This window comes from Geotrypetes seraphini, chromosome 10, assembly GCF_902459505.1.
Source record: "Geotrypetes seraphini chromosome 10, aGeoSer1.1, whole genome shotgun sequence".
Taxonomy (NCBI): Eukaryota; Metazoa; Chordata; class Amphibia; order Gymnophiona; family Dermophiidae; genus Geotrypetes; species Geotrypetes seraphini.
The window spans coordinates 39,682,693-39,709,524 of record NC_047093.1 but is presented as its reverse complement, the minus strand read 5'-3'; the positions used below and the strand labels follow the sequence as shown (position 1 = coordinate 39,709,524).

Sequence of the window (26,832 nt, the reverse complement as noted above, 5' to 3'; positions counted from 1 at the left end):
AGTCTGTCTGGGTTTTATCCTTTATTTGGCCTGTATGAGTTGTGAATCCTTCCACAAAATATAGATTCTAATGTTATCCTCTAAGTCTGAATTGCCAAAAACAAGTACAAGGGCTATTTCTAAATGTCATCTTTTAATACAGCTTTTGTGGTGGTGTTCATGGACTCAGTGGCGTACCTAGCATATGTGACACCTGGGGCCCATCATTTTTTGACACCCCCCCTCCATCTGTATGAAAAACATGATTTTTAGTAACAATCCACACGTCACACATGAATATCTAGGAAAAGGCAGCATCTTACATACTGCAGTGAGCAGTACATCAGTAAACCCATTGTAAAACTAAACAAGCCAGACTAGTACAGATCAATCCTTCACAGTCAATCCTAACAGAAAACTATGTCTTTTCGAACACACAAAACACCTTCGCCTAGTATGTAATCACAAACTAACTCCTCCCCCTTTTACAAAACTGTAGTGTGGTGTTTAGCCACGGTGGTAACAGCTCAGATGCCAATGCTAAAAAACCCCCTACAGTTTTGTAAATGGGGAGATAGAATAAAAATACATAGTCAAAGATTAAATTGAAGCACCAAGAAGCTGGACTCTGCATACAATGCAACATCACAGAAACAGCGATGCATCTCACCTAAAGCAAAAAAATAAATAAATAAATGGAATTTTTTTCTACCTTGTCTTCTCTGGTTTCTGCTTTCTTCATCTTTTTGTCACTCTCTTCCTTTCATCCACTGTCTACCCTCTCTCTGCCCCTTCTATATGGCATCTTCTCTCTTTCTATTCCCGTTCTAGAAACTATGCATCCCCCTTCCATTTCTCCCTTCACCCCCATTAGTCTGGCATCCATCTTCCTCCCTTCCCTCCTCCAATGGTCTGGCATCTCTCCTCTTCTTCCCTTCCCTCTCCCACACCCACAAGGTCTGGCATTTCACTCTCTCCTCTCCCTTCACCCCCCACTTCCATAAGCATCTGCTCCCTTTCTCTCCCTCCAACCCAATTCCATGCAGTATCCTTCCCCCTTATGTCTCTTTCCCTGCAATTCCATCAGCATCTGTCCCTTTCTCTCCCTCCACCATGCTTCCATACCACCCTGACCCCCTTTCTCACCCTTCACCATGATTCCATACCATCCTGACCCCCTTTCTCACCCTTCACCATGATTCCATACCACCTTGACCCCCCTTTGTCACCCTCCACTCCCTTCCATACCACCTTGACCCCCTTTGTCACCCTTCACGATTCCATATCACCCTGACCCCCCTTTGTCACCCTTCACCATGATACCATACCACCCAGACCCCCTTTGTCACCCTTCAGCATGATTCTATACCACCCTGACTCCCTTTCTCACCCTCCACACCCTTCCATGCCACCCTGATCTCCTTTCACCACCCTACTATGCTCCTTTCTTTCTCCATCCCAAAGGTCCCGCGATGACTGCTTCTGCTCCAGATGGAAGAAGTAAGTGATGTCGGAGGGGGCTGGGCCGGCAGATGCAGTTAGTTGTGGCAAAATTCCACGATGACTGCAGATGCCGGTCCACCCCCCGACGTCACTTACCTCTTCCGGAACAGAGGCGGTAGACGGCGTAGTCATCGCGGGACCTTCGTTCACTTCAGCGCGGCTGCCGACTCTGCTCTAAGTACAGCAGCTGTGCTGAGGTGCCGTTTGGAGCAGCGCGGGAGGTTCTGGATCCGGCCGGCTGTGCACCCCCTTCGAGCGTGCACCTGGAGAGGATCGCCTCCCCCCCCCCTTGGTACGCCACTGCATGGACTTAGGAAGCGTTTTGCTTTGCAGAATTTGAGGAACATAGGTTGAGCAGATGTCGTTAGGCACACTAAAGCATTTTATTCAGTCTATTTTTAAAAACTCTTTGTAGAGCATTTATGGTTTGTAGCACAGAGTTAGGCCTAATTTCCATTTATAGAATTGTCACCACCCCCACCCCCACTTACGGTAGCTTTCCAGTAAAACACATTTCTTACTTTCCCACCTCCCCTCTATCAGCTTCTCTTTACTGCGTTCTCAGCTCTGCTTTGCCCGTTCTATCCCCTTTCCCAGTTCCTCTATCAGCACCTTTCTCAACTTGCAGACCACAGGCAGGGAACTTGTTTCCCTTAGAGAACATCCACACCCTCCTTCCCCTGCAGCCAGTTGTTCAGGCTTTCTTTACCAGCTCATCAGTTTGGGGGACAGTCACATAGGAAAAAGAATCCATCCCTGCCTCTTCACCACCCTATTTACATAGTAACATACATAGTAGATGACATAGTAACAAAGTAACATAGTAACATAGTAGATGACAGCAGATAAAGATCCGAATGGTCCATCCAGTCTGCCCAACCTGATTCAATTTAAATTTTTTATTTTTTCTTCTTAGCTATTTCTGGACAAGAATCCAAAGCTTTACCCTGTACTGTGCTTGGGTTCCAACTTCCAAAATCTCTGTTAAGACTTACTCTAGCCCATCTACACCCTCCCAGCCATTGAAGCCCTCCCCAGCCCATCCTCCACCAAACGGCCATATACAGACACAGACCGTGCAAGTCTGCCCAGTACTGGCCTTAGTTCAATATTTAATCTTATTTTCTGATTCTAGATCCTTTGTGTTCATCCCACGCTTCTTTGAACTCAGTCACAGTTTTACTCTCCACCACCTCTCTCGGGAGCGCATTCCAGGCATCCACCACCCTCTCCGTAAAGTAGAATTTCCTAACATTGCCTTTGAATCTACCACCCCTCAACCTCAAATTATGTCCTCTGGTTTTACCATTTTCCTTTCTCTGAAAAAGATTTTGTTCTACGTTAATACCCTTCAAGTATTTAAACGTCTGAATCATATCTCCCCTGTCCCTCCTTTCCTATTCAGGGCTTCCAGTCTCTCCTCATACGTCTTCTGGCGCAAGCCTCCTATCATTTTCGTCACCCTCCTCTGGACCACTTCAAGTCTTCTTACGTCCTTCACCAGATATGGTCTCCAAAACTGAACACAATACTCCAAGTGGGGCCTTACCAATGACCTGTACAGGGGCATCAACACCTTCTTCCTTCTACTGGCTACGCCTCTCTTTATACAGCCTAGCATCCTTCTGGCAGCAGCCACTGCCTTGTCACACTGTCTTTTCACCTTTAGATCTTCGGACACTATCACCCCAAGGTCCCTCTCCCCGTCCGTTCATATCAGCTTCTCTCCTCCCAGCATATACGGTTCCTTACGATTATTAATCCCCAAATGCATTACTCTGCATTTTTTTGCATTGAATTTTAGACCATTCCTCTAACTTTTGCAGATCCTTTTTCATATTTTCCACTCCCTCTTCGGTGTCTACTCTGTTACAAATCTTGGTATCATCTGCAAAAAGGCACACTTTTCCTTCTAACCCTTCAGCAATGTCACTCACAAACATATTGAACAGGATCGACCCCAGCACCGAACCCTGAGGGACTCCAAATTATTTCTGTAATTTGGAGCTCACTTTTCTCTTTGAACTCCTCCCAGGCTTATGTAGAGTGCAAGAGACGCCAGCTAGAAGCAGGAGACTTCTACCGAATGGAAAATACAAAATTTATGTGTAAGACCACCCAAACCACATCCTCTTTGAATCTCTGCACCTCTGAGCAGTTACATATATAAATTGCAAACAGCAAAAAAGGCAAGAGAGATGTCCTAACAACCAAATTATATCAATTTATTCTTTAAAAGCGTTTCATCCCAACAAGGATCCAATTTTCGGTACAAGGATACGCCTTCATCAGGGGATACCGAGTCTTGCTGCGCTGGATCAACAAGCAGACAGTTCTTTGGCAGTTCTTTCCAATCCTATTTATGTTTCTCCTCTGCAGTCCTACTTCTGGCCCTTCATCCTGCTGTGAGAATTCACTGGGCTTTCCTAGTTTCTTTAGTGAGCCAGACCTTGGAGCAAGAACTGGCTTGCCTTCTAACAGGAGCCGTAGGTTATTTCCCTTTAGCTGCAAACTGCAGAAGGAATCCACTCCGGATTTTTCACTCTGCCTCTATAGTACTTCACTGGGCTGTTTAACTCCTTCTGCTGTTAGTACCCAAGCACATAGAGTCATCCAATACATGTGAAGTAGAGGCAGCTGTAGCAACAGGCTCAAACTACCTGTTCGGCTCAATAGTTCACTCAACATTAAAGTTAAATGCCAACACAGGCTTCAAAAGAGAAACATATATACAGATTCTTCCCAGCCCTCAAGAGCTGACAGACATCCAAGAATCAGCTTGGAGAAAAATAGACAGACTGAAAATAAACAGATGCAGGAAGGACAGAGCAGGAGTCTAGAATGTCTCACCTATTTACTGGAAAAGAGCTTACCAGGGTAAGGACATAATCTCCTTTTCCAGCGCAATAGGTGATACATTCTAGACAGTAGGGATGTACATAAACAGTCCCCCAAAAAGCTAGGGTGGGCCTGCTGCGCCAATCCGTAAGACCGAGGACCCAAATGCATAGTCCTGTCTTGCTGCCACTTGGCAAACATGTGAAGAGAAGACCACGTTGCCGATCTGCAAATCTCCTCAGGGGAGACAGCTCTAGCTTCGGCTCACAAAGAGGCCCCACTTCTGGTAGAATGCGCCTTGACAGAAACATGAGACTGTTTCCCAGCAAGAATGTAAGCTGACAAATGACCCTACAGATCCATCTGGAAATTGTGGCCTTGGAAGCGGGAGCACACCGCTTAACCAAATGAGTCCGCACAAACAAATGGTCAGAGAGATGAAACTTGGTGACCTCTAAACAATGCAGAAGAACTCTGCGCACATCCAGTTTCTTCAGCAGGTGGTCCTGTACCTTGAAACCTGTTGGTTGAAAGGCAGGCAAACACACTTCCTGATTGACATGGAAAGCCGAAACTACTTTTGGCAAGAAAGAAGGAACCGTCCATAGGGAAACCCCCATCTCTGAAATACGATGCGACGATGTGATGGTGACCAGAAAAACTGTCTTGAGCGTTGAGTCCAAGAGGGTAGCATCTCGCAGGGGCTCAAAATGAGCCTTAGTAAGGCTAGACAATACCAAGTTAAGGTCCCAGGAAGGGAAAAGGTGCTTAACCGGTGGTCAGTCACAAAGAGCCCCCTTCAAGAATCTAGTGACAGGATGAGATGCCAAGGAAGACCTATGCTCCCAGGATCTAAAACAGGAGAGCCCGGTCACTTGGGCCCAAAAAGAAGCCACAGTAAGGCCTTTATCCAAACCAGTCTGAAGAAAGGCAAGAATTAGCAAGATCGGAGCTGAATTAGGGTCCACCTGGTCCTGGGAACACCAATGTTAGAAGGTCTTCTACGCCTTAGCATAAGCCGACACCGTAGACAACTTCTTAGATTTCACAAGAGTATCAACAACCAGGGCAGAATATCCCTTATGCTCTAAGGCTGCATGCTCAAGAACCGTAAGATCAATGTGACTCGGATCCGGAGTGAGAAGGTCCAGATAAGTGCTCCGCTGAATGCTGCGACTTTTTCGCAGCAACATCAGGAATAACAGCCAGTTCCTGCTCCAAGGTCTGACTCACTAAAGAAGCTAGGAGAGCCTGGTGAATTCTCACAGCCAGATGAAGGGACAGGAGTAGGACTGCACAGGAGAAACATAAATAGGATCAGAAAGAACTTGTTGATCCAGCGCAGCAAGACTCAGTGTCCCCTGAGGCATATCCTTATGCTGAAACTTGGATCCTTGTTGGGAAATACTTTTAAAGAATAAATTGATATAATTTGGTTGTTAGGACATCTCTCTTGCCTTTTTTGTTGTTTGATCACTACAATAAGGCAAGATTTTCTCTTTGTTTGCTTGGATTATATATAAATTGCAACGATCTGAAATTACTATTTCCAAGTGGATGTAAACACATGTAATTGCTGTTCACACTTGCTAAGCTTCAAAAATTGCCCTCAAAATATGATGAACCATATCATCAACCTATCATCATTATATACAGACCTAAACAAGAAATTACATATAGTTGGTACAAAACTTGAGGCAGTCCCTATATGAACAGAAGCTGATGGTCTCTCCAAGGTGCAAAACTGAACATGACATTTTTCTGCAAATTTTTGCAGGCATAATTACTATTTACTTATTTTGAATCTGTAAAAGAAAAATATTGCAAATATGACAGGTATGAAAGTTGAACACCAGTAATATTTAAGGTTTATTGATATGATTAACCTCCTTTCATCAAAGGCAATAAAGTGGTATCTGACTAAATGAAAATATAAGGGGATAAACACACACAGAACGGCAGATGTACAACAAATATACAACAAAGAAACTTAAGGGCAGCTTATTCATTATTATAAGAGGTGATAAAATCAACATAAAATGATAAAGGATGCAAACAGAAGACTTGCTTAATCAGAGGAGTAGGGCAGACACTTGGGTAATGGTTACTAGGGATGAGGTTATAAACATGAGGGCAGATAAATGGGTTAATAATGAATTAAGATAAGTGCTGTATTGTTATGTTTATTTTTATGAGACACAAAAACTGTTTGAAGGTTTTTTGGCCAATGATTGAAGTTGACTTTGGGCTGAGCTCCGCTATAAGATTCATCTTGGCTTTCTCCCCATTTTTCGCTGAGGTCTTTTTTTCTCCATTTAAATAAACAAACAAACAAAAAATTTGACATGTTATTTAAGATAGTAACAATAAGCCGCTGAGTTCTTTTGAGTCTATTGTGGTTCTACTTTATACTTGTATTTCCTACCCACTTTTTTGTGATTAATAATGGAGTCAAGAAAAGTAGGGCCAAAAGGGGAAGAGGCCTGAAGAGGTCCAATTTTATTAAATAATAGGTTAAAAGAGGTCTCATTGTCCACCACAAAGCTGCGACGTGTTTCGGCACTTAGAAGCCTGCATCAGGAGTCATAATCTTATGGTAAATGCACAGTCATATAAATATGAAGGCCCAAATTCTGTAACTAGCGCCTAAAGTTAGGCACCTATTTCAGAGGTTCCCGTCTAGATAGGCGCCTATGTAAATCGAAGAACAAACCCAATTAAGCTATATAATCAGCACCGATTGAAACATAGGCGCCTATGAAGAAAGCACGATTCTGTAACAAGACGCCTCTAAAAATTTAGGCAGTCTTCAAAAAAATAGGCGCTATTCATGTTAGGCATGGTTACATGTTAGGCACCTTCTTACAGAATCACTGCACTTAAGCGTGCTTAAGCGCTCGCATGGGCGCCTAACTTTTGGTTGTACCTAGAGCTGGCCTATTTAATGCGCGCCTCCAAAATAGGTGCCGCTCAGCGTGATTCACTAAACAGCACCCAATTGTGCTTGAATCGCGCTGAATGGTGCCTATATCGGCGCCTAACATTTGCCCACTTCTTATAGAATTTGCCCCAAAGTAAGAGCACACAACCTTGTAAATACAAACAGGCACAAACATTTGTGTCTGTAATATCAACACTGTTGTTACAACCCAGCCACATTTTGCGCAGGAAAGATTTAGGCCTCTTACTAAGGTGCGCTAACCGATTAGCGCGTGCTAAATGCTAACGCGTGCTTGTTAGTCTATGGACGCTAATTGGTTAGCATACCTTAGTAAAAGAGGAGGTTAATCAACATAGATGGATTGTACATTTATGTACACTTCCCCCTCCCCATTCGCGGTTTCCCTACTCGCGATTTCACATAATCACAATTTTTTTTTGGGGGGGGAGGAGGGGAACCCCCCCCCCATATTTTTGTCTTTCCCCCAGGCATCCTGGCCTTACCTGGTGGTCTAGCTGGTTTTCGGGGCAGGAGCGATCGTCCTACGCTCCTGCCCCATGCAGATAGCCATTAGGAAATGGCTGCACGGGGCAGGAGTGTAGGAAGATCGCTCCTGCCCCAAAAACCAGCTAGATCACCAGGTAAGGCCGGGATGCCAGGGGAAGGCGGAAGGGAGGCGGGGGTGGGTCAGAGCCGGATATTCGCGGTTTTTCGCCATTCGCGGTCCGGCTCTGCCCCTATCCCCCGCGAACAACGAGGGAAAAGTGTATATAGATTCTAGACTCCAATGCATGTTCTTTTGCAATTTAGGTACGAGAATTTATACCATCTTTGCGACTGGTGTAAGTGATTATGCCTTGATTCTAGGCGCTTAATTTTCTTATAGAATTGGTCCAATCAAGCGTGTTGTAGACACTCCTTTGTAGAATTGTCCTCGCAGTATTCAGCTCTTCTTTACGGAGGCTGGTGTGTCATCTCCCAACTTGAAAGCATTTATTTTGTGGTCATGGATTCACAATCAGTACTGACAACTTTTAGCAAAAAAAATTAATTAATCCTCTCAAACTGACCTGTCTTAAGAACTTTCATAGGAGAAGCTCAGTAGCAGACAAGCACAATTGATTATTTTTTTAGTTTGCTTCAAGTTCTTTGTTGCAAGTATGGGATCCAGCTTCTGATGCCACTGCTTGTCATCCAGGAGGTTTTAAAGACACATACATCGGTCGCATGATAACGTTTATCAGAAAGATGTGAATTCCTGTGTTTTTCATGTCAAAAATCATAATTTTAACCAAAATAATCCTAGTCTTTAAAAATGTAACATTAGAATTCATAAGACAAACCAATCGCTCCAAAAGCTTTCACTAGTTGTAGCCGCCCATAATGGCGTGAAATAAGTTGGCAATGCCAAAGCATTTTTTTTTTTCATGTACAGTCGTGTTCATGTCAGATTGTTGTATATTTTAAACTGTCAATAAAGATGATTGAACTTAAAAAACAAACAAACTGATGGATCCCAGAATTTCAGAACCCTACTTCTTTCTGAGCCTAAGATTATGCACATTGAAAGATTTCAAGGGAATACATTCTAGTAGGTTTGCTTTTTTGTTCTTAGTTCATCATTGGAGATACTCCTTCATCACGTAACCTACCCTTGCTGCAGGTCGCTCACAGCTCACTGGAGGCTCCCGATTATTATCTGGGACTCTTTTGTACTATCAGTCACTACCAATAAATTGTTCTATTACTTATGACCCATGAATTTAGAGGGTTGTAATGTGCAATTGGCCTAGTTGTCCCTGCTTGAAATTTGAATTCGGTGCCTTCCTCCATCTTTGACCTTGTTGCCATGATGACTAAGATGTTCTCGTAAATTCTGTCAGATAACATGGATTTGAAAGATCGGTGCAGTCTAGTTTTTTCTTAGTTGCTTTTTAATCCCCAAAAAAGGTCAAATATGGAGATACGTATGACAAAATAACACATGATCCTTTCCGTATTTCAAAAACCAGTTTAGCAAAAGTGACTTTAAGAAAAATGCATGTATTTTGTTACTTGCGGTTGATAATCTACCAGCTAAAACTGTTTACCGTATTTCCCCATATATAGGCCGCGGCTTATATATGGGTTTTGCAAGCCGGCCCAGTGGGTGTGACTTGCAAATCTGGGGCGACCTGTGTAGGGGTTTTTAATCATCCCCCACCCTCCCCTACCTCCCTCCCCTTACCTCCCTCACTGACTGCAAAGTGATACAGGACGCAGCACGTGGCTGGCCTGCAGCCGCAAACATGGCTCCTGCTCTTCAACGCTGGCGGCACGATTTGACGAGGCCGCCACCAGCGAGGGAGGTGAGGGTGGGGGGATGATTTTTAAATGTAGTATAGGCCACCCAGTTACTGGCGGCTACAAAAATGGGGCGGCTTATTTACCAGTTTTTTAACTCTTCTAGGCCTTTTTTGCGGCATATACAGGGGGGCGGCCTATATGTGGGGAAATATGATATATTGTCTGTGAAGCAAAAATGATATTTTGTGTTCCCCCTGCTTTTGACACCAGTAGTCTTCACAAAGACTATTTTACGTGATGGGGGTGTGTGATATGAAGCTAAATATCCATATTGCATATTGACTTCCAGTAACCAGAGTTTCAAGGAAGCAGTTCTCTTCACTTAGGAATTTGAGCAATTGGTAACTCAGTTGTTCACAGTAATGTGGTACACAATGACCCGTCAAATGCGCGCCGGACATTGGTGCGCCGACAATCATGCTCCGACATTTGTGTGAAAGGAGAAATGCGCACCGCCGCCACCTAAAGCCACTCTGGTCTGACCCAGCAGCAGCAATTCTTATGTTCTTATGACCGTTCCCGTTTGCGCTCTGAGGGTGTGTGTGGGGGAACCCCCTCCCATTACACTTACAAATCCTCGCGCTCATGTTGAAAGGGTGTGGTGGGGGAATCCCCCCTCCCCAATACACCAAAAAGTCGCACTCTGCTCCTGAAAACCGGCTCTACCGCTCTGAGGGCGGGTGTGTGTGTGGGGGAACCCCCACACTACAGTTGCCCTCTCGTTTGGGGGATGCCGACACTGTTTGAATTTTAACTTTGCCCAAAAAAACCCAACAATGTTGCCCCGAAAATCCCGATTTCTCCTGCGCGCAATTGTCGGAGCACTTTTGTCCTGCGCTAAAACGTCGGTGTACCGTGGTACACTGATCTTGTTCCAATCGAGAGATTCTCCAGAGTCCCAAGAGGGCTCTAGGAAATGGAATATGCAGTTTCATCAGAAACCTATGCATGCTCCATGCACCACAGAAAATCCTCCATCCCATTAGGGCAAGGGGAGGAGTGGGAAGAGGCAGAGAGGAGGAAGGGTTCCCCCGCCAACATGGCGCCCGGGGAGGACTGCCCCCTCGCCCCCCCCCCTCACTACTCCGCTGAGTACACATTGTTTAGAGAGCATACCATGTAAAGTTAGCGCATTTCTATAGTCTTAGACTGAGATATCATTGAGTACTATATGGTGAGCTCAATGCCTATGGTATACCTTCATATCTACAAGAAAAAGTGTAGCCTCAGCCCCGTTGGAAATGCTTTTGAGGGTAATAGCAGCTAACATTTGCCTAGTAGAGTATAGAACTCCCCAAGATGAAAGTACAGTGGTGCCTCGCATAACGAACGCCTCGCACAACGAACGCTGCACACAACGAACTTCGTTTCACACAACGAACTTCACACAACGAACTTCGTTTCACACAACGAACTTCGTTTCACACAACGAACTTCGTTTCACACAACGAAGTCGCCCGAGCTGCCGATGTATTGCATCCTTCCGCGCAGTCACTGCAGGCAGTCGTTAGTCACTGCGCTTAACTGCCCTCTCTCACTGTATACAGTCGTCCTTTTAAGATAAACTCAATATTTTTTATATATCATGGCTTCTAAAAAAAGCAGGAAGGTGATTTCTGTTGAAATGAAACGGGAAATAATTAGAAGGAGTGAATGTGGGGTAAAACAGTGTGACCTCGTCAAAGAGTTTGGCCTCAGCAAGACCACCATTTTCACCATTTTGACAAAGTTATCTTTTTTTATGTCATCTTAGCATATTTTATGCTGCAGAACGAACTATTTTTTTTAACATGTATTGTTATGGGAAAACGCGTTTCATATAACGAACTTTTCGCATAACAAACTTGCTCCTGGAACGAATTAAGTTCGTTGTGTGAGGCACCACTGTACCACAGAAAATCCTCCATCCCATTAGGGCAGATGCATGTAGCAGTGCCTGGTCTGAGAACAGGCGGGGGTAAAGGGAGTTTGATCTGGTTTTCTAATCATTCATTCAATTAGTGCAAAGATCGTGACACCGCCTGGTGATTCAACTGCCTGTGACATGTTTGGTTCATTTTGATTTATTAGTTGAAGTAGTCGTTCCTTTTCAGCCACTTACATTTTGTATTATCTTTAGGGCTGCTGATAAGTGTTCTGCTGAAGATTCTGTGTTAAAGCTGTTTTCATGTGTCTGTTTTCATTCGTCTCTCTCTCTCTCGTGGGGGTTTCTGTACTTCTCCTCCTTTGTTTGGTTCCTCTGTGTGCAAACATTTTTGCTCTTTATTTCTATTTTGTTTTTTGTTGTTTCCCCCCATCTACAGCGCAGATGACGTGTCCTCCCAGTGGTCGGAATCCTGTTACAGCTATCCATCCCCTGAGGATGACAGGCCTCCCCCTTACCCCTGCTATCACCATTCCCACCATCACCAATCCAAGGCTCAGTCCTCAGCTAGGCCAGAGGCCCCTTCCCCTTACAGGTGGACGGGCTACAGCCAAACCCTGCCTCCCTCCCTGCACCAGCTTGACATTAACTCCAACCCTAAACCGTGCTTCTTGCACCTTCCCAAGCAAAGCTCCCTCACCGAATCGCATGCTCCCGAAACTAACGTATCACCCCTGTACATCAAAACCCCCCTTGTCTTAACCAAACCTGACCTATCTGGCTCTCCTTATACCCCTCCTATGTCAGCCTCTGCCCAGTGGGTCACCTGTACCTGTACCAGAGACAGAGGAATCGGGCTGACTAGGTAAATAACTCTTTGTTTGACCATCAAAATAAGCCTTTGGCATTTTCATCCTTGTGTTCAATGTTCTGCTCTTTCAGACGTATGTACACATATTGAGAAGACATCCAAACACCGCAAGGCAGGCAGTGGAGCTGCTGTTTATGACTCGTTCATAATAGAATCACAGTAAAGTCAGTTGTGTAGCGAGGGTGATCCCCCTGCCGCGTTCACCCCTCCTGCCCTCCCCTAGTTGCTCACCGCCACGAGTAACAACTTCAGCAGGCTCCTCGCGACCCCAGCCGCTCTCTCTCTGTTGTCACTTCCTATGTGCAGTACCCGGAAGTGACGTCAGCGGGAGAGCCGACACGGTCACGAGCAACGTATTGAAGTTGTTGCTCATGACGGTGAACAGCTAGAGGTACGGGAGAAGGGAAGGGGGGGGGGTTCGCATGGCAAGGGGAGGAGTGGGAAGAGGCAGAGAGGAGGAAGGGTTCCCCCGCCAACATGGCGCCCGGGGAGGACTGCCCCCTCGCCCTCCCCCCTCACTACTCCGCTGAGTACACATTGTTTAGAGAGCATACCATGTAAAGTTAGCGCATTTCTATAGTCCTAGACTGAGATATCATTGAGTACTATATGGTGAGCTCAATGCCTATGGTATACCTTCATATCTACAAGAAAAAGTGTAGCTTCAGCCCCGTTGGAAATGCTTTTGAGGGTAATAGCAGCTAACATTTGCCTAGAAGAGTATAGAACTCCCCAAGATGAAAGTACTCAAGGCTGAAGGAATTATTTATCTTCGGGTGATATTTTAACTCTTAGGGGCAGTTCTTTAACTGTCATAATACTTACCCCCTATTTTACTAAGGCGTGCTAAAAATACGCACGCTAACGCGTCCACAAATTAACATGTAGGCATTAGCGTTTTAGCGCACACTAAATCGGTTAGCGGGCCTTAGTAAATGGACCCCAAAAAGAGATAAAATAAGAGATACAGGTATAGAAAAGGAATAATGAAGGTAGATCTCAGCGGTTCATGATTTCACAGTGGGGTTTTTTTCCATTTTGTTTATATTGTTTTTGGACCACGTGGTCAGACAATTGTACAACTTTATTGGTTATACATAGATTTTATGCAATCACAGTATCACCAAAACTCTTAGGGCTCCTTTCACTAAGGTGCGCTAGCGGTTTTAGCGTGCGCTACAATACCGCACGCGCTAAATACAAACGCCTCCGTAGAGCTTGCGTTAGCATTTTTCAGTTAGAGCGTGGTTAGCACTTAGTAAAAGGAGCCCTTAAAGAATTTCCTATACTCTTACTTCAATTTACACTTTTATCTCTTATTCAGAGCCTTACCACTCTCAGGAGGTAGTTTTAAACCCCCCCCCCCCCCCAAAATAAAAAAAGCGAAATAAGATTATTAAAAATATTATACAGACTATAATATAAACAATCATGAAATTTAAAAAAATAGCAGTTCTTGAACAGAATATGTATACATCCACACAAAGCTAGGTATGGTCTGACCACATGCTCACTACTACAGTACTGACTGCAAGGAGAATTTGTGACCAAAGCAAGAGGTTAATAATGCCTTTGGCTGCCACTTTTCCAGCTGGAGAACTCAATTCTAGCAGCCGGTACGTATTTTGTAAAACCACTTTGAATAAAAAAAAAATAGCAGTAAAAGAAATTGAAGTTACCATGGCAACTGTTGCCTGCTACAGAGCTATCAACCAGTTTAGAAACATTTGAACAATAACTGAGATTTTCTGCATTTGAAAAGTGTATTCCCCTCAGTATTTCTGTATCTGTGCATAAAACCCAAGTACTCCAGACTTTATTGCCTGTGAAATTGTGATGTGGGCTGATACAAAGAGGTTCTTCAACTAGAAAACACCTATTGTTCACTGCAACAGTAATTTGGTGTCTATCCTTCCTCTCCCCTAATGAATATACACTTGAAATCTGTATATGCCTTAGGACAGTAGTTCTCAAACTTAGCCAGTTGGGTTTTCAGGATTTCACAATGAATATGCATGAGAGAGATTTGCAGGCCAATGAGGCAGTACGTATAAATCCACCTCATGCATATTCATGGTGAAAGCAGTTAGCTTAGCAGAGTTTTAAAAAAGCTTTGGATAATTTCCTAAAACAGAAGTCCATAAGCCATAATTACGATGGACTTTGGGAAATCCACTGATTATTCTTAGGATAAGCAGCATAAAATCTGTTTTGCTCCTTGGGATCTTGCCAGGTACTTGTGACCAGGATTGGTCACTGTTGGAAACAGGATACTGGGCTTGATGGACCTTCGTCTCTTAAGTTCTTATATCTCGAAATCCTGGCTGGCTGAGTGAGCGCTAAAGACTGGGTTGACAAGCACTGCTTTAGGGAATGGCCACAGTTTATTATAATTGAATGCATTTTGTAAATGGATGAAGAAAATGGGCAGGACAATTATACTGCATTTTGCCAGCAGAAATTGTTGTGGCAACAGCCATCAAATTAATTTAGAAAGCAAAAAAATTGAGTTTTTGATGTAGAGAGATATTGGCTTGCATAAAAACAGGCCTGTAGATGAGGATGAATACTAATTCAGGATTTCCTAGCCCAATCATATTCCAGGGAGAATTCTTGGGAGTTGCAGTTTGTCAAATATGTTAACTCTGTGATATCCACACGAAAAACATCCTGACTCTAACATAGTAATATAGTAAATGATGGCAAATAAAGACCTGAATGGTCCATCTAGTCTGCCCATTAGTTATTCTCATTAAAAATACATGATTAAATTAACTTGTCTCTTCATCGATATTTCTGGGTCATAGCCTGCAAAATCCACCTGGTATTGTCCTAGGTTCCATATGCTGAAGTTGCCATCTAATCAAGCCATTGTGACATCACTGCTGAGGTTGGCTCTTAGGCATTGGTGGAATGAGGCATTATGACATCACAATCTCAGCTCTGGAATGTTGCTACTCTTTGGGTTTCTGCCAGGTAACATAGTAACATAGTATATGACGGCAGATAAAGACCTGAACAGTCCATCCAGTCTGCCCATTAGTTATACCCTTTAAAAATAGATGATTAAATTAACTTGTCTCTTTGGTATTTTTGGGTCATAGACTGTAGAGTCCACTTGGTATTGTCCTAGGTTCCAAATGCTGAAGTTGCCATCCAAGCTTAGTCCAGCCTATCCAATCATCCTGTCTGCAGGATATCTACCATAAAGTCCGGCCAGTACCATACTCATGTTCCAAGTTAGTGGAATTCCCATTGATGCCCCCTCCCCAGCCCATCCTACACCAAATCATCACATATGGGACACAGGTACTACAAACAATTTTATTGACAGGACTCTGATGTATTTCAGCCCAAAGCTGACCTCTTCTTCCACCTGTCACCAGGCCACAGTACTCCACCCTAGAACTAACACCATTTCATGTTTTTCAGCAGGTAGCTAAAAGAAATTAATTTCTTCAGAGAGTCTGCCTTTTTTTTTTTTTTTCTTCTTTCCTAAGAAAGAGTTCCATTTTGAGAGACTGCCACTAAAATAAGATTTTAAATTAGCATTAGAGAATGACAAGGTGATAAAATTCATCACCGTTCCCGTCCCCGCGGATAACCGCAGGAAATAAACCCATGTCATTTTCTAGTGTCTATTTCAACCTCAGTCCTTTTACACCAGCATTCTTCAAAGCAAAGCTTGAGGGTCAGTGATTGTGGCCATTCATGCTCTGATTCTTATTTGAGCCAAGTATAAGATAATGAAGCCATTGTGACATCACTGATGAGGTTGGCTCTTAGGCACTGGTGGAATGAGGCATTATGATGTCACAATCTCAGCTCTGGAATGTTGCTGCTCAATTTCAGCATTCTTCAGTGCAAGGCTTGACGGTCAGTGGCTGGGCACATTCATACTCTGATTCTTCCCTCTTTCCTTAAAGAATGACATGAAGATGGTTTCCCGCGGTTATTTGTGAGGACGGGAACGGTGGTGAATTTTGTCATTCTCTAATTAGCATCATACTTTTTTTTTTTTTAATACTGGAACTGTCCAAGCCATCCTCATTAAAATCCAAAGCGGACTTCAAACTGGCACCTAGGCCTTCTTTTAATAAGGTGCGTTAAGCATTTTAGCACATGCTAGATCAACGCATGCGCTAACCACTAACGTGTCTGTAGCATAACATGCACGCGTTCATGTTTAGCAGGTGCTAATATTTAGCAATCGCTAAAAAAGCATAGCGCACCTTAGTAAAAGTGGGCTAGTGTGTGCAATTTTCAAATGTTTTCTTGAGTAAACAAGGGTCACACGTGCAACCTCCCCCCCCCCCCACCCTTTTGAAATTTCCTTCCCCTCTGCCAGGAAAACATTCATGCTGTTAAGAGCATATGTACTTTTCCCTAGAGGGGGAAGCAGCACAGTTAGAACGGGCTGGATGGGGTATATTTAGGGATTGCAAAAACAAACAAAAACCTCAAACCTCCACTAACCAAAGGGAGAGCAACAAACTCTGGTGTCCAAAAATGCCAGAATAGTGGAGTAGCTGAACCAGCAGATCCCAGTTAAAAAAACACAAATAAATAATAAAAAAAAATATTTAAAGCAATGCACACAATAATCTAAGATAATAATATCCTTAGCACACATGCACACTTCAATTTTTGTGGCTCCGTGCTTCCGTCGCACTGTGGTCGGCAGAGAAATGTTGCAGAGTGCGGCGTATGCGCACATTGGGAGCCAACATCGGGGACAGAAGGAGGCTGCGGTGGCAACCGAGCTACGGAGCTAGGGGAGGGAAGGCCACAACTACTGCCGCTCCGTGGTCGCAAAGCCTTCTCCTCTGCCTTCACTCTCCCCTCTGGGTGAATTTCCGGGTCAAGGATGAAGATGGGCTGCGGGGGCAGTCAAAGGAAGGGGAGCGGGGCGCAGGCAGGGAATGGGAAAGAGGGAAGGAAAGAGACAGACAAGACAGCGGCCAAGGAGAGAGAGAGAAAGAGATACAAAGACACAGCGGCGAAAGAGAGAGAGAGACAGAAAGACACACAGGCAGCGGCCAAGGAAAGAGAGAGAGAGAAAGAGACAGAAAGGCACATAAACAGCGGCCAAGGAAAGAGAGAGAGAAAAAGACAGAAACATAGACAGACAGCAGCCAAGGAGAGAAAGAGATAGAAAGACAGACAGACACACAGACAGCGGCCAATGAGAGATAAAGAGACAGAAAGACAGACAGACACACAGCGGTCAATGAGAGAGAGAGAAAGAGACAGAAAGGCACCTAAACAGTGGCCAAGGAGAAAGAGACAGAAAGACAGACACACAGCGGCCAATGAGAGAGAGAAAGAGACAGAAAAGCACATAAACAGCGGCCAAGGAGAAAGAGAGAGAAAAAGACAGAAACATACACAGACAGCAGCCAAGGAGAGAAAGAGATAGAAAGACAGACAGACACACAGACAGTGGCCAAGGAGACAGAGAGACAGCGGCCAATGAGAAAGAGACAGAAAGGCACATAAACAGTGGCCAAGGAGAAAGGCAGAAACATACACAGACAGCGGCCAAGAAGAGAGAAATAGACAGAAAGACAGACACACAGCGGCCAATGAGAGAGAGAAAGAGACAGGCACATAAACAGCGGCCAAGGAGAAAGAGACAGAAACATACCCAGAGAGCGGCCAAGGAGAGAGAGAGAGAAAGAAAGAGACAGAAAGACAGACACACAGCTGCCAACGAGAAAGAGACAGAAAGACAGACACACAGACAGCGGCCAAGGAGAGAGACAGACAGACAGACAGCGACCAAGGAGAGAGAGAGAGACACAGAAAGACAGACCGGCCAAGGAGAGAGGGAGAGACAGAAAGACAGGCAGAAAGAAGCCAAGGAGAGAGAGAGAAAGAGACAGAAAGACAGACACACAAGGATAGCGACAGAGGGAGACACTACAGAAAGACAGCGGCCAAGGAGAGAGGGAGAGACAGAAAGACAGGCGGCCAAGGAGAGAGAGAGAGAGAGACAGAAAGACACACAGACAGTGGTCAAGGAGAGCACAGAAAGAAAGAAAGACAGACAAGACAGTGGCCAAAGAGAGAGAGACATAAAGAAAGACAGCGGCCAATGAGAGAGAGAGAAAGAAAGACAGACAGACACATCTATTCTAGCACCCTTTAATGTAATGGGCTTAAAGACTAGTAGTAGTATATAAATCCAATAGAAACAGTAACCCCCTCTTTTACAGTGCGCTAAGCTTTTTAGCGTGCACTAAATATTGGTGCACGCTAAATGCTAACGCGTGCATGTTATCCTAAGGACGCGTTAGCGGTATAGCGCACACATTGATTTAGCGTGCACTAAATCCATGCTAAAACGCTTAACGCGCCTTTGTAAAAGAGGGCCTGAAAGTTCACAATAAAAGAAGGCACTGGCTCTAAAATGTAAACCAGAGTCCCAAATGCTGTGCCAGTATAGTCAGTAGACAAGTCCAAAATGGTGATGGCAGAATGGGAATCCAAATATAGCGAATCTGATGACAGACGTCGTAGCCTTATGATGGGCTTCAGTTGATGATCTCAAGCGTCGGAGCCCACACGGTCCGTGTTTCCGTAAATATGTTTTGAAATCCCTTCATATTGTTCTATCCTCAAGCTTCAGGTAAAAAGAATCCTTATGGCACTGACTGCTACAAATTTCAGAACAGGAAAAATGACAGGGTGTTACTCTTTGAAATCATCCTGCAGGCCCAAGGATATGAAGCACTTGCAGGATTGGACGTCACGGAAGAGTCTGGAAATAACCCTCGTCAAGCCTAAATGCCACGTGAATAGCGGAAAATCTTCATTCCACCTGTTAAAAAAAAAAGGATGGAGCTCTAAACACACCCCTTATAATCCTTTCCTCCCCCACCCCCCTAACAAAAAAAAATTCTAAACACGAGCAGCTCAAATTATTAGGATATAATGAAAGGAGTTTTGAGAGTCGCCTCAAAAGAATAAACATAATCAAAGTTGATCCAAGGGATACAACTTCCACATCTGTCCAGTAGTTGTGTGTACAGTCCCAGAGAACTAGTTCATCCAGTCTTCTGTTCTTCACCTTTTTGTTCAATCTTGGTAAAGGGCAACTTTCCCCTTCTTTTACTAAGGTGCGCTACAGTCAAACTTCTTGAGATTTTTCATATTCCAGTGGAGGGGAGAGCTGCCATTGGAGGACAAAAAGCATTCTTTTTTTTTTTTTTCCTTTATTGATTTTCCAAGCATGAATAATGCAAGACACAAATATATAACCTATCATAAGTCAATAAAAGCACAACTTACACATGTACGGAACCAATCATTTTATCCCCACCCAATATTTAATCAATAAAACAGAAACATAGGGCTCCTTTTATCAAGGTGCGCTACGGGGGTTAGCGCGTCAGACATTTCATCACGCGCTAACCCCTGCGGCAAGCCAAAATACTAACGCCTTGTCAATGGAGGCGTTAGTGGCTAGCGCGGCAGGCAGTTTAGCATTAAACCCCCTACCACACCTTGATAAAAGGAGCCCATAGACTTTTCCAATAACCTTACCCTATTCAGATTAATACTATCTTCACACTCTCCCAAATACTCAAAGGTCAAAATTAGGACAAATAATAGCCCCCCCCCCCTTCCATGGATGTGTACGAAAATTAACTCATAATCAAAGACCTAGTATAGTGAAGTAATATAAAATGTCAACGGGCCCCAAACCAATTTAAATAAATTACGGTGCCCCAAACTATTGGCATTCATTTTTCCATACCTATAGCTGGAGCACAGATTTGCCCACCAGAAAGGAAAATTTAGGCAGTCTTCCGATTACGGGTTATCATCTGCATGGCTACCCCGGTCATGATTAGGAAAAGACGGCATTGATATTGATCCATAGGGGGCTTAACATGTAATAATATTCCACAAAAAGCATTCTTATTACACTATTAGATAGTAGGCTTATAGCATCCCAGGCATACTTGATAGCATATTTGTGCCCTTCAGTAGAACTGCTTACCCAATCTAACATCACACCCAGCTCCTATACAAAAGACAGATTCACTCAGCAGTCGAAAGAACCTAATCTTCCAGCCAGCTTATCAACAGATTTCAGTATATACAGAAAGTCATTTTGAGCAATGTGTTTAAAGAAGTGTATCGTGAAATGGGTTTATACGGTAAAAGAAACCTGAAATGAGATAACATTTTGTAATAAACTACAGATAAAAAAAACTCCACCATCAGTACTCGACTTTGACCTCTACTGAATGTATTGACATTCAGCTTCATGAATTTAATTAGAAGGCATAGAATATTTATATCTTGATCACAGCTGCCACTTGCACAGGCAAAATTACCATTATAATTTTTCACAGTTATGAAGAAAGCCTTCAGATTTTGTTTCAACGGTTTCTAGTCTTTGTCTTCTCTCTCCTTCTTTTTTGATCTTTTTTGGACCATTTTGTTTATTCTTATTACTACACATTTAAGAAACAAAAACATTTCATTCATCAGAACAGTATAGTGGAGTTCTCATGCTTTACTAGGTTAAAAACTCCATCATATCCTACATTGATTTTCAACCTTTTCTTACCTCAGTTCATTTCAATAGAAAACTAGGACATCTCTCTCCAGATTTTCTTAATCTCAGCACAGACCCCTGGGGAACCCCACTATTTATAATCAAAACCCTGTACCAGCTAGAAATTATATCACTCAAAATATAAGCTGGATCAGTGCATTATAATCAACAGAAGCAACACAGAAACAATTGTTCAAGGAGGAAAAGCCTCAGACCCCTGTGGAGAAAACCTCTTCTAACTTAAGAGGATTGGTTAGCATCACTGGCAAAAATCCTCTTGTCCACCTGTGTTACAGCTGCTGAATTTAAAGGTTTTTCCATAGGGGTCTGAGGCTTTTTCTCCTTGAACAATTGTTTCTGTGTTGCTTCTGTTGATTCTAATGCATTGATCCAGCTTATATTTTGAGTGAACCCCACTATTTACCCTTGTCCATTGAGAATATTGACCATTTAAACCTACTCTGTTTTCTGTATTTCAACCAGTTCTTAATCCATAATAGGAGATTACCTTCTATCCCATGACTTTCTGATATCTGCAGAAGTCTTTCATGAGCTACTTTGTCAAATGCCCTTTGAAAATCCAAATACACAATATCAGCCAGCTTACCTTTATCCACGTGTTCATTCACCCCTTCAAAGAAATGCAGTAGATCGGTGAGGCAAGATTTCCATTAACTAAATCCATGTTGGCTTTCTCTCATTAATCCATGCTTATGTATATATTCTGTCATTTTGTTCTTTATAATAGTCTCTACCATTTTGCTCAGGACTAACTTCGGATTCACCTGTCTACAATTTCCCAGCTCACCTCAGGAACCCTTTAAAAAAAATTGCCATTATTTGCCACCCTCCAGTCTTCCAGTACTATGCTGGATTTTAAAGAAAAATTACTAACAATAGCGCTGCAATTTCATTTTTCAATTCTATCAGCTCTCTTGGATGTATACCATTCAGTCCAGGTGATTTGCTATTGTTTAATTTGTTAAATTGGCCCACTGTACCTTCCAGTGTTACAGAGATTAGTGTGAGTTTCTCTGATTCATTAGAATTGAGTACCATCTCTGGCACTGGTAACTCTCCCACATCTTCCTCTGTGAAGACCAAAGCAAAGAATTCATTTAATCTCTCTTTTTTGGCCTTGTCTTCCCTGAGAACCCCTTTTATCCCTCGGTCATCTAGAAGTCCAGCTGATTCTCCTCCTGGCTTCTTGCTTTTAATATACCTAAAAAAAGATTTTACTGTGATATTTTGTTTCCAGCGCAATTTTCTTTTCAAGGTTACTGTTTGTCTTCCTTATTAGTGCCTTGCATTTGACTTGCCATTCCTTGTGCTGTTTACAATTTTTTTCAGTCAGATCCTTCTTCCCCTTTCTGAAGGATTCTCTTTTAGCTCTAATAGCTTCCTTCACCTCACTTGTTAACCACACTGGCTGCCATTTGGTCTTCCTTCCTCCTTTTTTAATACATGGAATATATCTTGTCTGGGCTTCCAGGATGGTATTTTTGAATAACAATCCATGCCTGATATAAATTTTTGACCTTTGTAGCTGCTCCTCTTAAGTTTCATTTTTACCATTCTCCTCATGGTATGTCTCCTTTTTTAAAGTTAAATGCTGTTGTATTGAATGTCCCGTGTGAACTTATTCCAGGTATTATACCAAATCTGATCATGTTTAAACACTGTTATCAAGTGGCCTTAGCACCATTACCTTCCACACCAATTCATGCACTCCACTAAGAACTTTCCCCTTCTTTTAGTAAGGTGCACTAACCGATTAGCGCGCGATAATCGCTAACGTGTCCATAGACTAGCATGCACGCATTAGAGTTTAGCACGTGCTAATTGGTTAGCGTACCTTAGTAAAAGAGGGCCTAGGTTTACTATTGCTTCTCCTCTTGTCAGTTCCTGAACTAGCTGCTCCATAAAGCAGTCCTTGATTTCATCAAGGAATTTTATCTCCCTAGCATGCCCTGATGTCACATTTACCCAGTCACTATTGGAGCAGTTGAAATCAAGAAAATAGCAAGCGCTACTCACTTCCAAAGAGGTCAAAAAGAACTGTTGCAATCAAAAAAAGTGGAGAAAAAAAAGACCTCGGCAATGACAGTGCTCCGATACAGCAAGCACACCTTCAGTCATTGATCAAAAAGAACTTCACATCTCAACACAAACAATCTTGATTGCCAGTCTCCTTGTCTGACTTTGGGAAATAAATGTACTAGTCTCTCAATTTAGAAAAGAAAGCAAAAATAGCTCTAATACTTAGCTTATTGCTGCATTGCCAGTACACCCAAAAATGCAACCACAGTCCTGCATCTTCAATCCCAACAGGCATACCCCGTTTCACAGTGCATCTTCAAGGGATATCCCAATGAGAATCCAACGTCACAGCTGTTGTACACATCGTTAGTAGTTGAAATCACTCATTATTATTGTGTTACCCAGTTTGTTAGAACTGTTAGAAGTTGATTTTTGCAAAACGCAAATTCGAACTCTCTCCCCACTACTTACCAATCTTTACTGGCTCCCAGTGCTTTCCAAAATTCATTTCAAATGCTCCTGTCTGGCTTTCAAGATCATTCACGGCATCCTTCCGCCCCTAATCCCACTATCTTTTAACGCCTCAAGGCCTGCTACCACCAGATCCGCCCACAGACATAAACTATCCTTCCCCTCTCTGCACGGTATTCTCTACGCGGGCAAACTGGGAAAGTCCCTCGTCTCCAAAATCACGGGCCTTTGGAACGATCTCACTATCCCGCTGCGGAACCTGGGCTCCCTCCAATTATTCTGCAAACAATTGAAAACCTGGCTCTTTCCTAACATATAATCATTTTTTCTAACATAAGATCATTTCTTCTCCTGTTTATATTCCTTCTACTCATATATATATACTCTTGTAAATCATTCTCCTCTCTTCTTATATTTTTAAGCTTTGTAAACCATGCCGAGCTCCACTTCCGTGGAGAAGATGCGGTATATAAACCTAAGGCTTAGTTTAGTTTAGTTTAGTTAGCCTCCCTAATTTCTAATTTTCTTCTCTTGGTTTTCTGCTTCCCAATTTGGGAGCTGATTTCAGTGTTCTGGGTAGGGCTCAGCTGCTGTCCCATCCATGTGTTTTCCTGAAAGAATCTCTGGCAAATCTTCAGAACAAAAGAAGTTACTAGATTGAGTTTTTTTCTTTGAAGGACCTACCAACTTGGCAGTATGTGTACAAAACAAACGTACATAAATATTGCCATATTGGGTCAGATCCAAGGTCCATCAAGCCAGTTGTCTTATTTCCAACAGTGGTCAATCCTGGTCACACAGTATTCAACATAGAGGCATGCTTCCATGTGGCCTACCCCTAGGGGTGAGCAATGGCTTTCCCCAGGTCTACTTTATCATCTGCTTATGGACTTTTCCTCTAGAAATTTTTACAAACTTATTTTAAGCCCATTTATGTTAACTGCTTTTATTACATTCTCTGACAGTGAACTACAGAGCTTAATTATGCACTGCATGGAAAAAAATGTTTTCTCCTATTTGTTTTAAATGTATGTCGCATGGTCTTTGTAATTTTTAGAAGTGAAAAATTAATTCACCTTTACCCATTCCACTCCACTCAGATTTTATAGGCCTCTATTATAGCTTCCCTAGTTGTCTCATCTCCAACCTGAAGAGTTCTAATCTCTTTATGTTTCCCCTCATATAGGTCATTCCATTCCTTTTATTATTCTGATTATCTTTCTCCATACTTTTTCCAATTCTGCTCTATCTTCTTTAAGATGGGACAACTAGAAATACACCCAATACTCAAGGTGTGCATTCTTTATTCCTTTTCTAATAATTCCTAATATTTGGGTTTCTTTATTGGTTGCCACCCCAGATTTCAATATATCGTCCACAGTGACACCTAGATCCATTTTTTTGGGCTGAAGAAATGGGAACACATAAGCCCCTATTATCAAAAACTCCATTGGCTGCCCCTGGAGGCGCAAATTCTGTTTAAGTTCTCCTGTCTGTGTTATAAATCAATATTTGGTCTGGCCCCCACTTATCTAGTTTCCCAATTTAAGCTGGCAAGTTCTATTAGGCCCACACGAAGAATACATCTATTCACCTAATCGACAATAAAGACCTGCCACTACAAAAGATTCCTGGACAGAGCCCTTGCCTTCCAGGCAGGCAAATGGAACGATGCTCTCTTCAACCTACTTCAATTTCAGAAAATTGGTTAAAATGAGTTTGTTCAATCGATTTGTAAACTAAGAATTTTTATAGCTCTGCTATTCCAACCAGTAACCTTAAACCTTAAGGACTATATAGCTTTCCACTTCTTTCATTATGTAAGAGTGTATTGATGACTCTGAATTGTGACCTCTTCGCTGATTGTCCAGCGCTTCTTGTTGTAAACCGCCTCGAACTTCATGGCTTTGGCGGTATATAAGAATAAAATTATTATTATTATTATTATTTCTGGCTGTGGATTCCTAATGTGGAATCTGGCATCGGGTATCTGTAATTGGGTTATTCCATGTGTGCATCGCTTTGCACGTGTCTACAATGAATTTCATCTGCCACTTGGATGCTCAGTCTTGCAAGGTTCTCACAGTCCACATGCGATTTACAAAATAATTTTGAATCATCTGCAGATATGATCACCTCCCTCGTTCTTTTTTTTTTTTTTTCTAGGTGGTTAATATGCATTAATTTGACTGTTAACTGCTTAACGCACTTTAGTAAAAGACCCCCCTAAGTCTTTCATTAAGACAGGGCTGAAATTTAGGAGTTCTTGGAGAAAGATGTTAAGGTGATTCCCCACCCCCCCCAACCCCCCCACACACCTATGTTGCTTTCCCTAGTTTCTTCTGCCTGAACTTGAAGCAGCAGAATTAGTGCCGGAACAGTTTGCATCTCATTCGACCTGTAGTATATTTCAAATTAAAATGGTCCCATTTCAGTGAGCATGAAGTTTAACGAGTACATATCTCTATTAATTACTGCTTTGTAAAAATTGTTGCTTTTACATTAGCAGTTCATGTCTGATAGAAGTTCATAGTCCAGTACACATACCCTCTCTTTTAATAAGTTACGCTAACCAATTAGCGCTCACTAATTGAATTAGCACACACTAACACGTCCATAGACTAACATGCATGCGTTAGCGTTTAGGGCGTGCTAATTCGATTAGCCTGTGCTAATAGGTTAGCACACCTTAGTAAAAGAGGACCTTAGTGTCGAGGTAGACTTCCCCGAGTTCCAATATGTTTTAATACATTTTGGTGAGACTTAAAGGGAAGACTGTAAACACAACTTCTCAGGCAGACATATAAGAGACCTGCTGGAAATTTGCCCAGGAAATGTGCCCTAGGCAGCAGGGGGATAAGATGAATACTGGGATAAGCAGACTAAAGTGGGTGTCCTGTAACTGGAATTTTGTGTCCTATGAACAATGATATTTCTAGGATCGTGCATGGATTGCTTTTAAAAAGTTTTAAAATTTGAAAAACAAGTAATTGACCTTGTTTATTTCCCCTGCCTGTTTGCTTCCTTTCTAGTACTTTGAAAAATAAAGAGCTTTCTCCAGTGTCTGGGTTAAAAGGAAGCCCAGGCTCCAGTCACACAATGTCCTCAAGTGGTACCCAACAGCCTGTATGCAGCTTACAGCAGCCCATGGATCAGAGTCCTCATGCACTTAGAAAAGGTACAATAATGGATTCTTATTGGATGTCATAGGTACATAGGTCTTTACTGAGTATCTAGATGCAAGAACATGGATTCTGTGAGAGAATGAAGAATATGTCTCTTTTCACACATGTAGCAACCATCTTAGTATTCTTATCGAAAATATTTAAAAACCTGTTTTCTGAGGAATTTAGTTAAACTTTAGGTTAAAATGATCAATGGTTATGTCAATTTATTTCGTAGTTTCC

General features: G+C 42.7%; 1 protein-coding gene across 7 annotated transcripts in view; it reads left to right on the top strand.

Moving 5' to 3' along the window:
• The window catches only part of ARHGAP44 (Rho GTPase activating protein 44), a 232,785-nt gene that overhangs the window by 185,394 nt on the left and 20,559 nt on the right, over nucleotides 1-26,832 (top strand). For 5 of the 7 annotated variants that reach the window (XM_033961795.1, XM_033961793.1, XM_033961798.1 and 2 more), the window contains 2 exons: nucleotides 11,911-12,336; nucleotides 26,458-26,603. In XM_033961795.1, the coding sequence (XP_033817686.1) occupies nucleotides 11,911-12,336; nucleotides 26,458-26,603 (572 nt within the window). The remainder of the gene's footprint in view (nucleotides 1-11,910; nucleotides 12,337-26,457; nucleotides 26,604-26,832) is intronic. The other 2 variants (XM_033961799.1, XM_033961796.1) reach the window with 1 other exon arrangement.